At 46.3% G+C, this 14,989-nt stretch overlaps 1 protein-coding gene across 1 annotated transcript in view; it reads right to left on the bottom strand.

Annotated features, from left to right (window-relative positions):
- Positions 1 to 6,911: 6,911 nt before the first annotated feature.
- LOC149359647 (monocarboxylate transporter 10-like) overlaps positions 6,912 to 14,989 on the bottom strand; it is a 112,438-nt gene continuing 104,360 nt past the window's right edge. Inside the window, exons 3-4 of the mRNA XM_089571792.1 lie at positions 13,275 to 13,560; positions 6,912 to 12,741 (exon numbers count right to left, since the gene is read on the bottom strand). Of these exons, the coding sequence (XP_089427918.1) occupies positions 11,737 to 12,741; positions 13,275 to 13,560 (1,291 nt within the window). The 3' untranslated portion in view covers positions 6,912 to 11,736. The remainder of the gene's footprint in view (positions 12,742 to 13,274; positions 13,561 to 14,989) is intronic.

Raw genomic sequence — 14,989 nt, 5'->3', positions numbered from 1 at the left:
GCCTAATTTAAAATACGCAGGGGTGCACTTATAACGAGACTTCTTTTTCCTATGGTGCATTGAACGAAATGGAGCGTACTACGTAAATTTCCGATAAAATATTTGGTGAAACAAACTAGGAACAGACAGATAATATTGAAGTATATTATAAACACAAGTTTGTGCACAAATTGCATCTTGAGGTAGTTTCAGCTTAAGGTACTTATGTACTCCGTGCTTGTTCTTTCAACGCAGAAGCTTTGAAGCTCAAGTCGGTTCATTTCTTTCGACTCTGCCGCAGTGAAGATAGTCCCATGTGGCCTGGGCCCGATGTGGTCCCTGCCCGAAGAAGTTGTTGCGCTCTAACTCTTGCTTCCCTTGTTCTTTTTTTTTTGAAACTTCAGATTGTAATGCTCCCTTTAGCCGCATGGGCGGCTGTTGCGTTCCCGTTATAGTGAAATTGAGAGACGTGGTCTGGAACGCAATGAGACGGAACGACTTCCCGCTGACCCTTCGCAGGAACTTCTCTCCTACAGCTTTTTCCTTCCCTGCCATGTTAGCGTGGATTTTTAAACTTTATAATGCTTATAACTTCGAGCTGAGCCGCTGCGGGCCCGGAAGGATAGTTTACCACGCGCAAAAAAAAAAAAGGCAAGCTATCCAATCTTAACATCTGTTCTTGTTTATGTCCCCATACCTTGATAAATAACCCTTACAGCTTGCCGAGAACATTGCAGGAACTAAGAGCTTTTTTATGTCCAGTAAACACGACTGGTCTTTGGTCGTACTTGACAGTATTCGGGGGTTCGGGAAACTGGGCTTAGCCATGAGATTTCATTTTTTTTTTGTTTTCTGTGGTGTTCACCATGCTTGCGAAAAAGGAGCGTAGCGTTGGAGTATACATGTATGCTTGCAAGTCTTTTGCGCTGTTTCGAGTTGACTGATTCAATCAATTATGAAGCTACCTCACGGTAAACCTTCTTACCATTCTTACCCTCCGGATGCAGCAGTAACTGACAAGCGGATAGCGGAGGACCCTGCAGTTTCGTCACGTCGAGAAAGGAACGCGAAAAAACTTGATTACATGTCGTTGCAGCGTGCCATTAAAAGGGGAAATAGGAACGAAAACGCTGCTGGAAAAGTAAACGAGCTTCTCACATTGCTTTCAGCTAGTAGCTGGAAAACAGGTTTTGTCCCTAGCTTGTTTTCAGTGAGCTTTAAAACCGAGTTGAAGGTTGCAACAGAAAAGAGCGCGTTGAAACTTTGTGTAGCTGTTCCTTAATAGTACTCTCGAGGACGCGTCCAGATCCCGCTAAAATTTCAGGAATTGTACTAGTTATATATCGAAGGCGCGGGATACCATGTATAACATCACGTAACTAGTGTTATTAGGGTCCGAGAATGCTAACTCTACCTTCTTTTCTCTCATGACATGCGCCGACAATAAGAAAAGACGAAGTGTGACTTTTGCCAACGGCCTGTTTCCATTAAACAACACATTCATAACGGCCACTACCATGAGCACGGAAACGAATTTGTTACCTTGGCGTCACTTCCACAACTAACCTCAAATGGCACAGGCATGACGACTTATCTGCTCTAAAGCCGTTGCGGTGGCTCAGCGGTTATTGCACTCGGCTGCTGACCCGAAAAACATGGGTTCGATCCCGGCCACGGTGATCGAATTTTCATGGAGGCGAAATTCTAGAGGCCCTTGTACTGTGTGATGTCAGTGCACGTTAGAGAACCCCAGGTGGTCGAAATTTCTGGAGCCCTTTACTTCGGCGTCCCTCATAGCCAGAGTCGCTTTGGGACGTTAAAGCCCTGTAAACCTACAAACGTTATCTGCTCTAAAGCTCTGGCACAGGCGTGGCGTTCTTATATGCTCTAAAGCTCGTTAAAAACTCTCATATTTAAATTGCACACTAAAAACTTGACAAAAATGGACAGTCTAACAGCGCAAGAATATTTAGTGCGGCCGATACTAGAGTGCGCAAGTCAAGTCTCATCACCCCGTTTATAGCCTTGTATTCATTCAAACGAAAGACATTCGATTTACTCACTACAGGAAGAACTGTCAATTTCTGCGTTCATCCTATGCCGGTGCAAGCTACTGGAGGTTCCTCTTTCTTTTGTTGTTTTGCTCGCGTTCCCAAACTTAAAATTTCATCTTAATACTAAGCGTGCCAGTTTAGTTATTTGCATTGCTATGGAAAAATTAGTCGTCAGACCTGAACGCCCTCATTACACCCTCATTGGTACTCCCATCTGCTCATATACTCTCATTATTCTCCCGTCTGATCCTATGATTATGCAAACCTAAAGCACTGTCTTTGATTCTGTCCTCTCCGCCTTTCTACCAATTCGCCCCGTTTTCTTCACCCCTCTGTCCGGAGTGCTTGGCTGCCGTCTGCGCCGATGGACGACCAGGTCGCCTTGGTCAGTATTCTCTGTACGCTCGGTTTGTGCTGCTTAATAAAATGACTGTCCATTCGCACTCTGCAGAGAAGTAACATTTCCAGTACCAAGGTACAGAAGCAAACGAAAACAACGCCGAAGATTTATGGTGAATTCCAGTCGCGGATTCGGAGCACTTCCGAGTCAACATTTTCTTCCCCTTTCGCAGCTTTGTCAATTCTAATTGCAGATCTGGATCGCTTGTTTCAATGCCAAATTGGGAGCATTCACCGAACAAAGAAATTGCTCCACCGAACTCGGCATCTTTGACTGGAAGCCTGCGTGACTTTGGTGTCTTTGGTGCAAAGAGCGCACGGGGCGCTGGGTACTTTCCCCGCCGGCGGCGCCATTTGGCGATTGGGAGTGTAGCAGATTAGGGACTGCTGCTCTCCGATCAAATCAGGTAGTCTGTCGGGGAGCGGGTGGACTACTCTGGATCAGCGATTGGAATTCACCATTAGTTTTACACTGCTTTATACTGGTATTTTCATGCATATTAAATAAGTAGAGCCATGTAGACTAAACACGCATGGCTCCGCCGCGGTGGCTAAGTGGTTACAGCGCTCGGCTGCTGGCCCGAATGACGCGGGTTCGATCCCGGCAGCGGCGGCCGAATTTCGATGGAAGCGAAATTCTAGAGGCCCATGTACTGTGCGATGTCAGTGCGCGTTAAAGAACCCCAGGTGGTCGAAATTTCCGGAGCCCTTCACTACGGTGTCCCTCATAGCCTGAGTCGCTTTGGGACGTTAAACCCCAATAAACCAATAAATAAAACTAAACACGCATGCAGCTTAAACAGGAAAACTAGAGACAAACGAAAGTAACGCATTGATCAGTAACCAACTCACTTCCATCCACGTCTTTAATTCGGACGAACGTTAAAAACGGATTCTATATGTAGCGGCGCATAAAAGTCACCAGTCTTCAGATAGAAGCAATGACTGCTTACTCAAAGGCTACTGGCCCCTCGCGGCCGTTTATATCCGTGGTTGCTCTGCGAGCCGGATGCTCAGCAGTGAGTGCGTAGACACAAAGCCAGCGCAAGGTAGCACAGGCACGCTATTGTGTATATAAATACACCGCGTCGGGCAAATGGGGAAAGGCGGCGATAAGCGTGCCCAGCTGCAAGCGGCAGTGTTTCCCAGGAAGCGACGCACGCGACGATTTGTGCGTGCGCGCTTTCGAGTCAGCACTTTGCTAATCAATAATAGCCGCTTGCATGCCTTTGCGCTCTGTTAGTTCACGGTCCCAGTTATGTACAAGACATAAGTGTAGCCATTGTATTAGACCCCGGAAGTTGTGGAAAAAGGGCAAAGTAAATTACTTGCACCTTTGCTGTGCATCTTTCGTGCCACAAGACTGGTCAATGTTTATTTTCCTGAGAACTGTACGTCGTACACATCGCTCAAAATCGTACAATAAAGTGCAAAAGATAAGTACCGACTGAAGCAGCATTTTTTTTACGCTATTTTAAGAAACGTCGCACTATGAAACTTGTTTTGGGCTGTAGGATCTTTTAGTAATGAATGCACAGTGTGGGATTCATGATTAACTGTGGCTAAGACCCTACTTTTTCTATTTTTAGGGGGTGGGTCGTCAGCACAAATGCGAAGAAGAGGACCGGCGGCAAGAAGGCTGTTTAGATTCGAGCAGGTGATTAACCTCCCGTAATTATGGTACGCATACGAAATAAGATGATGGTAGAAGGAAGTACGAATCAAAGTGTATTAAAGATGGGAAAAGGGACCGAGGACTTAATTATCGAAATAAACAATTACGAGTCATAAGAAGTAATAAAGCGCGAATAGAATTTCCATTCTGTTTGTGTGTTACTGCTTCTCGAATTTAAAGCGGCCATAGAGTAAACCTCGAAGTAAGGGGGCAAAGCTAAACATAATGGCTAACGACAAGACATGTAAGGATAGTATAGTAAGAACACTCAACAGGTGACATTCAAGTGAAGGGAAAAAGAGGTGCTCGTGATGACATACATGACGGAAGCCGACAGCCATCGAAACTAAGGAGCATAGAGGATGTCTTTTTTTGAATTTGTGTTTTTTATCAATGGTAGATAAATAAAAGCGGAAGAAAGAAACAAACACATGCCGTCAGTGGGATCAGAATCCACGACCTCCGCATTTCGCGCCTATAGTTCTCCCAAGTGAGCTTCGGTGACGACTGTCCAATATGCTGCTTTTGCGGGGTATCTATGTGTAGTGTAAGCGAACCTTTAGAGTGTTCACCAGTGCCACTCTCGCCCATAGCGGCGGACGTAGTACGCCCTGTATTACCACGAGTGTCACGTAGGAACATGGTAGAAGGATGACGGCGGAAGCTGTGCGAAAACCCTCTTATGCTACCGATGGCATCAATGCTGCCAGATTCGAGGCGCTCGTTTAACTGTTAAGCATACAAGTGAAGGGAAAATACACCGGAACCAAGGAGCATAAGGAATGCTTTTTTATTTTGTGGTTTTTCAGTCAAACGAAGACGATGGTGCGCGGTCCACACGAACCAGAAGATAACGTTGGAATAGTTTCCTTTTTCACCTGTTGCCGCGCATCAGGTGAGAAGGAGGCCAACCTAACTTGACAATGACCAAATGGTAAACGCTAACTTCTGGGACACCGAGAGCAGGTAAAGACCAGGGGCGACGAGTAAAGAGGTGACACGCTGACCAACACGTGTCCTTCGTTTTCTTGTTCGTCCGCCCTTGTCTTCATTTCCAAAATGTACCCCCTTTGGCCAAAAGTAACCGAGAAATGTGGTTCCATTCTCAGCCGTATTGTGCAGCCCTTACGGTACTCCTTCGAAACAAAAGGTCCCGAAAGGTGAGGATAAGGGTTGTACTTACCTTACACAGATTTTTTTACTTAAAGGCCGCCATAAGTGTCCAGCTGCATGGAGAGAAGCGAAACCCTCCAATCGGCTAATTTTGGCAAATACGGTACCTGTAAGATGAAAACGTCGCCATGGAGCCTCCGCTGACAGCCCTAAATGCGACAGGTGCTATTAATGCGAAATCATTATATGGATCTGTCGCATCAGCAAAAAGTGTCCGCAAACGTGTCCGCAAATTTGGTCCGCAGGATTACGTCATTCTTCAGAGATAAATGTGTGAACGTGTGATTGTGGCACAAAGTGCGTGTGTAATTAGTTAATTAATTAAACGCGAAAAAATGCGAAAAATAAACTTAGGTGTTAAAATAGTTATGGACGTCGATATAGTGCACGGGCGTCAGAACAGTCACAGACTTCGATGTTGTATGTGGACGTCTAGCTTTCGCATTGCTCCAATGCTGTCGCCGCATTGATCTCACAATTTTTACTTGGAACTTCACATTTATACGCCAGTCAAGAGGACTAAGAACAGCCGCTGTTCAAGCTCACCTGTTGGATATCGGCCAGGGCGCCGATCCCGCTTTGTGAGCGTGGTCTGACTGCAGAGAACGAACGAATAGGAAACCTTTATTATGAGCGGATACCTTCGACCCCTGCCGTTCAGTCCTGGGGGGTACGGGTGGGTGGCGGGAGGCGTTTAAACGTCTAGGTGCTAGTGGATGTGCAGTAGCCATCACTTTCAAAAACGTGGTCGGCACGAAACACTCATACTGCTAAGCACCAACACCAAATAGGCACCACTTGCAATATTTTTTTCTTTTATCCTCTCACTTTACTCAAAGCATTTTCGACCAGAGTAAACACGCTTCCAATTTGCCCTTCAGTTACAGATCAGTTGTGAACTAGTCTTGGCTGGCAAAGTAAACAACAATGTTTATCTAATTAAAAAAAAAAAAATCCCGGCGAAATTTTTGTATAAAGCGTGCTTTAAGTGCCTCTATGTGCCTTTCAGTTGCAGTTAGACATGCCAGCCAATCTCAAATGCAAAGAAATCTTCTTCTCGGGCGTGTCCTTTTTAAACCTTGCACATCTGTCTACGGCATAGGCCTGCACCAATAAGAAAGAAACCTAATTCTTCTGGTGTTCCTTGATATTTGCACAGCCGATTACTGTCATAAAGGAAGGGTGAACATTTTTACAAAGTGCGCTCGTATGCACTGTCCTCAGGACTTGTTGCCAACTCTCGCAAAGTGTCCTCTTAGCACAAACGGAAGTATATTCGTTTCTTGGTGAAATGGCAATGTTAACTTTCTCGTGCAGTCAAGAAAACGATGCCATCAGAAATATAACGGTTGTCTTTAATTTGCGGGCTAGGCGATATTATTCTTATTTCGTGTACTAAGCACCCAAACTAAATTATGCCAACTTTGATTTCCATTCAAGTAAGCGGGCCAGTTATTGTGCTGCTTTAAGGTTCTGCTGCGATTCCGGTGGTGACCTAGAAACGCACCCTGACATGTGGGCTTCTGTCAGCTCGGCGACAGATGTTTGTGGAGAAGACACCATGCGTTCAGGGGATTTTTTAGGAACAAACTTTATTCATTCGAAAACGCCACCGACAATGTCATGTAAACATCACGTCTCTGAAACCTTGACTAACACACTTGGTTAAATAAATAAGGCGTGCTAGTGGTGTACAAAAAAAGCGGATATATTGCCTACGCGTCCCAGCGCTTGACGAAGGTAAAACAACGCAGACGAGTGATGAGACAGTTCTGCCCATAATTCGACGACGCGTAATGCCCTTCAGGCCCTAAAAATGTGCGACCATGAAGAAGAAGCTTATGTCCCGCATTGTTGTACAGTGGACAAAAAATGCGAACGTGCTTATAGGAAACCAATTTCGTGATGGCAGCAAATTGCGTCGTTACTACAGCTTTCCTTTTTGGTGTCCAGGAAGTCAGCGCAAGGAAAAGCGCTACGGTCAGATGAACCGATGCGGGACATGTCCTGTCCTTTCTCTTAGTCCTTCAGAACGACACTTTGTGTCCGTAAGTACGACAACGCTTTGTTCCCAATGCTTGCAGTTAAATAAAAATGAAAAGACAATACAGTCTTCTTGGCAAAACAGCACACAGAGTGACAAGTCACAGATGAGATACAGACACAACATTTTTTTCCAAGAATCATGCACCAAATGGTTCGGATACTTCCCGTGAAGAATACAATCGACAATGAAACAATTTTCTTAAAATGTAGAATACGCTAGGCACAAAACTAATGACAAATTAAAGTTGATTTTGCCCACTGGCACCTGCATATTAACGTACAGTCTGCCAAAAGTAACCAGGTTGCATGGTTTGCTTCATATTCGTATAGTAGAGCCCTCAAGGCTTCTCTAAGGATTAAAAAGCTCTTTGAAAGAGACGACAGGGGTTCTCCTCACCATACAGGCATTTATAGCTTGAGGGCTGGCATAATAGCGTTAATATACGACTGAGAAGCGAACCGTGCAGCCTAGTCACTTTTGGCAAAGAATATACATCTTCCCGCTGCAAACGTAGTCGCGATCTCTTTCGTGCTCTAAGCTTTTATTTCGGAACTTGCCCTTAAGGTTGAAACGCACAGGGCTGTAATATTGTAAGGTTGTGTATTGCCTACTTGGAAAGGCAAACAAATACCACGATGACGCTGTGAATGTTGCAGTGAAATCATATTCTTGGCCCCCTTTCTTTTACTACAGAGGCAGACATAGCCACGGACGACGAAAAACCGGAATTCCAATGCGGATGTGGCTGAAAGCTTGCTGAGGCAGTTTTACCGACGTTGGGACATGTTTAGCTCACGTAAGATGATAAAACATGCTTCTGCTGTCCACATCGGATATCCAAGCTGCTCTTGTCTCGAAAGCACAAATGTTTGTTTAAAACGAGACAGTATGCTTATTAAGCACGCTCTTTTCTTTACAAGTTTAGCTTCACTAAAGAATAACAACGTGTTTACAAAAGTGTTCTTAAAAGACAGAGAAAGGGAAGCAAGCGGAAGACACGAGAAAAGACACCCCAAAATCTCCTCAATTGTAGCAGGCAGCTAATCTAGAGAAGGAAAAGAAAAATACTTGCTGTCGAAAAGGAGTTTTACAGAGCGTTGCTCACACTTGGTCACCGGAAATAGAAGAGATCTCCCCAACAGTCGCCTCAGATAAAAGAAGGACCATCGTTTTCCTTACTGCTCAAACTAGTAAGAATAATTAATGCTGAAAATTAAAAGTAACCATTGTCATAGTTTCACTTTACTGCTCGCGTTCAGATTCGGTGCAGTATGAAAGCGCAGCATGATTCTCCATCGTCGTGTGTGCTCCAGCATGAAAGACGGATATCATCGCTCGTCTCGGGTGCGAAGGGTGGCGCCCCGAGCCGGATATACAAAGCCGCATTGCGATCACGGAGGAAGTTTTAGAAGTGGAATTATCGGGAGGCACAAAAACTACGTGAAGGTGTACGTTGGGAACATGAGCCGAGATCTTCTTCAATGTGACTCGCGCAGTTCAAGGGGTGAAAACAATTTTGGAAAAGGTGATCAGAATCTCTCACAAAGGTGCAAACTTAATGAAGGGGCGAAGGCTTTCGCTGGCGCCTGGCGTAATTTTGTTAATACTGGCAGAAGTATAGTTTGGCAGTAAGTTACGCCGCTCCAAGTTTATTGGACAACGGCTTTGTCTGGCAGAACCCAACAACGCCACAAAACTTGGAATCGCCCCCCGATTCATCTTAATCTCGCACACGTTGTAAAATTTACAATAATGTGCCAAGAATGCTTACCCGAAGGTAAAGTATGAGCAACGTTTGCATTCATGCAAATGTCGACCTGAATTGAGTTTCTTAAAACTTGTTCCAAAAGCAAGGCACTCAGAATTTGTTTGCGCTCCGCTTTCGGTGCTCATACGTGAAAGATGAGAATAACGTTACTATTTTACAACAACGTATCCTAATTACGGCTGCATGCTATTGAAATTAATGAGTTGTTTCACGCAGCTGAGGTGTAGCCTTCTCGACTGAGGCAAGTACAGCTATAAGCGATTACAAACGTTCCTACTTGCAATGTACTTTTTACGTCATCTACTGCACGCTTAAAGTACATGCTAGAAGTTAGTACTCAGCTGCGTTAGAAGTGTTCTTTTAATAGAAATGATGTTACACAACGGCGCTGAAAAGTGGCGTAAAACCGAATTTTCTTTCTTGGCAGATAGCTAGCTAAAATGGCTGATGATGCTTCTTTCGTTTGCATTCCCGAGCGGAGTTCATATTGCAGAGAACTGATATCTTGGCAGTGAAACATTTATTAGCTTAAATATTAAGTACTTGTTCCTACATGCTACTTAATGCTGTCGCAGTACGTCGTTCAATAAGCAGCATTGACAGGATAAATCAATGCAAACCAATACACCTGTACAACACGATCCATTTTGCTCTTCCCATTTAACATCGTTTTGGCAACACCGCATTGGTAGGAAGGAAGCAACTGAAACAGCGTTCCTGACTTCATTCTTTCTACATATTTATGAGCCCAGTTTAAGCCTCTCATAAGAACAATATTTAAGCAAAGGCATTAAAAATAAAAATGGAACCGCTGTCTTAAGCTCTGATGAATATGACACAGGCCGCTGGAGGAAGTCCTTTGTATCAAATAGTCAATGATTACGCATCACTCGCGCGTACAGAATTAATGAAATGCAGCGTCCGGATGACGTGAAAAATACACGGAAATTTGTGTGCTTTCAGGAAGATATTAATTTGATTTCCGAGTGCTTCACGCATAGTTTTCGCGTGGTGTCCACGACATCATGGGACATTCGTATTCATTCCGACTTTTCTGTAGTTTTTCCTTTATATTTCGCATAAATTCCAGAAGCTACGAATGCCGCGTATAACAATATACTCAATCCTTATTAAATTCCATACCAGCGACGCAGAAAGCATGCTGAATTATTGTTAATTGTCAAACATGGCAGTTAAGAAAATGACATCAGTCTAAAAAAGGGGAAAAGTTCACAGCAGGAACTAGAAGGAACGCTGAATTTCTAAAAACTTTGCTATGAGTGGTGTACAGCTATATATTGCCGCAACGCATTACTGGCGCCGCCTAGTAGTCGCGCTCGGGAGGCTGGCACGCGTTCTTCTTCGCCCGAGAGCTCGTTCTCTAGTCGGTTCGCCGGCCGGGCCGTTTCCGCTGGCGCTTGGACGTTGTGGCAAAATATAACCCTGCCTACCTGCTTCTGTGACAATATATGCTATATGAAGTAAAATGTTGATCTACACATTCGCAAAAGCGCCGTCTCTATAGTGAGTACAATACAAGCAGTGCTCGCACCGTGCTCCCATTTCTAGCCGCCAGCACATATATACCTGCGAGTGTAAGCAGCATAAATATGTCTGTGTACAGCTTAGCATTAAGTTTTTGGCAGTTCAGTGTTCGTCCTGTCTCTTCTCTGTCCTTCGTACTGTTTTTTGCGCTGTGATCATTGCCCGAGATGTGCTACAAACACGTTCCAATTCACCACATTTGAAGATTTCAACATCAAGAGTAGGGAAAGCGTGAAAGCCTCACAAAGTTTTCATTGCCAATAGCCCCTTCATAGTACATCATTTGATAGTGCATTTGCGGCAAGTATGGGGCACAAATGCATTCATAAGAACAAAATGAGCGCCGGCGTAATAAAGAATGAGCAAATCTTAAGAAACATTTGGTGGCGTAATAGCTTGCATGTCAACTCAAATGCCAAGTGGGATATTCGCTTCTTTCATTCAGGGCTTTACATATAAACCCTATCCTAAACTACTGTAAAGAACGTGGCTGAGGCAACATTTGCCTTACACAGAAGCCCTGTTGTACTTTCACATCCTCTCTTCAACCACCGGTGGAACATCAACGCCTTCTAACAGCGCCATAAGACCAAGGAACTTTTCATGTCATGGGTACTCTTTTTGCGCTGTGAATGGTTGGAACACGCTCTCTAATGTAATTCTGCGACAGTAAGTGGTGGTGACAGGGTCTCAGAGACAACGGTATTAATGCTATGGATGAATTGTTGTTTCGTGTATCACACCGCATCTGAACTTGTGAGTGAAGCATGTTCACTGTCCACGATCACGTCCGTTCAGATCGTTCAAAGCTTCATTGGTAACAGTCCTGAAGCAGTTTCTTGCACGAATTAAACGCAGCAGCTGACACAGCACTGGAACAAAAGACACTGGAAGAAAAATCTAGTGTGTTATTAGACGCCCAGGAAATACAATGATATTAAACAAATTGTGCGCGCTCATTCAGTTAATCCACTTAGATGACGTACTTTGCCACCTACTTGCTTTGAGTATGGTGCTGACTAATGCATGTTATGTAAGCTTTACAGGACGTCAATAATGCGCTAAGCCAGCTCAGTTAGCGACATGATAAGAGGCGTCAAAGTGACGTCGTAACTTCTTCGATGACGTCCACCGAGGGTCTTTGAAGCCTCCGCGGCGAAGCCCTGGGCGCCGGCTCTCCGTTAGTTTGAACAGGCATCAGCCGCATGCAGCTGGGACATTGGTCGTACTTGTACGGAAGAAGGATAGAAGCGCGGCGGACACCCCGCATGCGCCTCTCCAGAGTCTCCTGGGTCTTGTTGAGGTTGTTCTCGTACTCGCTGAGCATGAGGTACTTCTCTTCCTTGTTGCATGAAGTGATGCAGTCGTCTATGAAGTCTTCGAAGAAATTGTCCATGATGGCCTCCTCGGAGATGCAGGTCAGCTCCTGGCGGCGCAAGTCTGCGTAGTTGCTGAAGGTGAAGCTGCGTTGCTGGAGCCTTGCCTCGCGGCACAGCGAGTCCTGGAAGGAGGATCGGCGGGAAGACGATGCGCCCGCGCCGCCGTCAGCTGCGGAAGCGGCCGGAACGTCCGAACACCGACGGCAGTCGGGCCGTTGCTGGCTACGCCGTATGCGCTTCTTGTGCAGGTCGATGAAAAAGAGGGAGAGTGCACCGGCGAAGCAGAACGCAGAGGCCAAGTAGAACCCTGTGCGACCGTTGAACTGGTCGTTGAGGAGCCCCGCCAGCGGGACGCCGACAAGCACGGGCAGCGACTGGGACCACTGGACGAAGCTCCAGGCCTTCGCGAAGTTCCGCGCACGCACTTTCTCCAGGGTGTACATCTTCAGCGCATACTGGTATCCGCCCAGAAAGATGCCGTATATCCACACGAAGAGGAGGTAGCCGTGGTACTGGTGCAGGGCCGTGAAGGCAAGCAGGGAGGCGCTTATCATGAAGGCGGCTGCTTGGCACAAGTACTGGCGCGCGATCAGGCATTGCACACTGTTCTTGATGACGATGAGGCCGAACGCAGCGCTCCCTAGTGCGCAGGCGAGCCCTAGAAATGCCTGCAGAAGGAGTAGGGATGACCGCTCCAGTCCCTCTTGCTCGGCTAGGTTCATCTGAAACGAAATAGATTGAGCTATTTTTTTTTCATACTGAAAAGGTTAGACTTGGTCTTCGTTTAGGGGCGGAGAAAAAGTGCATGTAAAACCTTTATTTGACTAACAATGAGAGCAGTGCGTATTTTTGTTATTCATTGTAATTTTCCTTAGCGTTGTGCGTGTCGCGCATCCTTCTGCTTAAGCATTTCCTCAGAGCACCAGTCAGACGCTTTGACTTGGACGAGCCTTTGTCAACTTTTGTACGCTACAGCTTTAAAATGGCTTAAGTTACCGACTTATTGTAATTGTATGGTTATGCAAAAAACGCTTAACACAGTAGTTTTATAGAGAAGTCTGAATTACCAAGACAGACGGTTTGTAAGCTTTTTCTACAGACGTGATTAAGGTACAATTAAAGTACAGACGGCCGTGAAATTGGTGAAACAAATTAAGTACTTGAACTCACTACCCTGCAGAGAGTGCAGGATCTTCCTTGCGTGTTGCCTACACTGAGGCCGTTCTTTTAGAGGCACTGGCACGGAAGCTCTCACCAGCAGCACGAGAGGCGTGGTGGCTCCGAAAGCGGCGAGCGCTGTGCCCGCGACGAGGATCTGGACGGTGCGGGAGCGGAGCACAGCGTAGTCAATGAAGGGCGGGCGATCGGAAGCCTGGGAAGCGCGGTCCTTGGCCTTGGAGCGACGCTGCATACTCTTCAGGTGCAGGATGGCGCGCCTCTGCGGGTGGTACAGCGACGCCGGCCGGTAGAACACGCCCAGAACAAAGAGCACCAGCACGGTGCCCGTCAGTGCCTGCAGGCCCAGCCTCCAGCCCACGACCCTGCCGGGAGGAAGCGGAAACGAGCGAGTCCAAATTGTGTCACGCTTGTGCACAAGGGCCAGAGAGAGGAATATATGATTTCATGACATTTTTTATTTCCCATAAATTGCATAGGAAGGGGCCCGGAAAAACTTGCACGGAGGAGCTCGAAATACCCGCCAACACTGGTTGCTCATGGCAGCATTGGCAAACATAGATATGGTACCTGTGGTATAGCATATGTACATATGGTATATGTGTCGCTCTGCCGAATGCCACCGTGGAGGTGTGCTATTTGGTTTGGTTTGTTTTTGTTTATGGGTTTAACGTCCCAAAGCGACTGAGGCTATGAGAGACGCCGTAGTGGAGGGCTCCGGAAATTTCGACCACCTGGGGTTCTTTAACGTGCACTGACATCGCGTAGTACACGGGACTCTAGAATTTCTCCTCCAAAAAAATTCAGCCGCCGCGGCCGGGACCGAACCCGCGTCTTTCGGGTCAGCAGCCGAGCATCATAACCACTGAGCCACCGCGGCGACTCGGTGTGCTATTTGGGGGAACCAGATTAACATGCCGGTTAATAAAAGATTATTCTATTAGGTTCGGTCGTTTGGTACGACGGCGCATAAGCCACTCAAGTCATCAAGGCATCATCAGATAGAGTTGAGCTCTAAATTAGCGTACTGCGCGGAAGTAGTTCTGATGCTTGGCGCCTTCATTTTGCGTTGCTTCGCAGAACGCCTCCATTTAAATAGTCCGTGAGCCTCTGACAGCGTCATGCACCAAGAAGGGAAGCTAGTACGGGCAGTTTTAATAGCTTCACACAGTAAGCAATGCACGCTGTAAGGAACGGAGTCAAGCTCACTTCGAGATTAGTCACGTTCAAATTACGCGGAACGTGCTGCTGACAGCAAGCTGCTCTCACAGGGAGTATTCAAATATGTAAAACCACACTTTACGATTGCCAGATTCGTGCAATAAGATACTATGTCTTCAGAATTCCGAACACGATGGAAGAGGCGCCACAGCATCACGGAAACGTGCTTAGTTCACTTGTGGTGTCTCTGTTAAAAACAAATGAGGTTCTAGCTACAGTGACGATTTATATTGCGGGCGCCATGTGTTATTCACAAGTATCATTGCGAAAACAATACTACGCTAGGTCTAACCGCTCGTCGCGTGGTTCGTGGACCCCCCCTGGTCCTCCAGGAGCCGCCGCCGCGCCTAATAGATGGTGTGACGTCAGCCTCTCCGTTGCTATGGCGACGCGTGACATCAGCTTGCTCTCTCCACCGCAGCCAGGAGGAGCCGGTCGTGCCGCGCTCCTCGAGGAGTCTCGCGAGGGAAGTCACCGAAGAAGAGTCTATATCTGAATATAGTTGCTCTACTGCTTCTATTGCTTTCGCAACCAACCAGGTTTAACCAGAGCTAAACCACACCAATTTTTTTT

Source organism: Amblyomma mixtum, chromosome 2 (genome assembly GCF_055824585.1).
Source record: "Amblyomma mixtum isolate Tamu chromosome 2, ASM5582458v1, whole genome shotgun sequence".
Classification (NCBI taxonomy): Eukaryota; Metazoa; Arthropoda; class Arachnida; order Ixodida; family Ixodidae; genus Amblyomma; species Amblyomma mixtum.
Note: the sequence above shows the minus strand (reverse complement) of the source record. Positions and strands in the feature narration are given on the sequence as shown.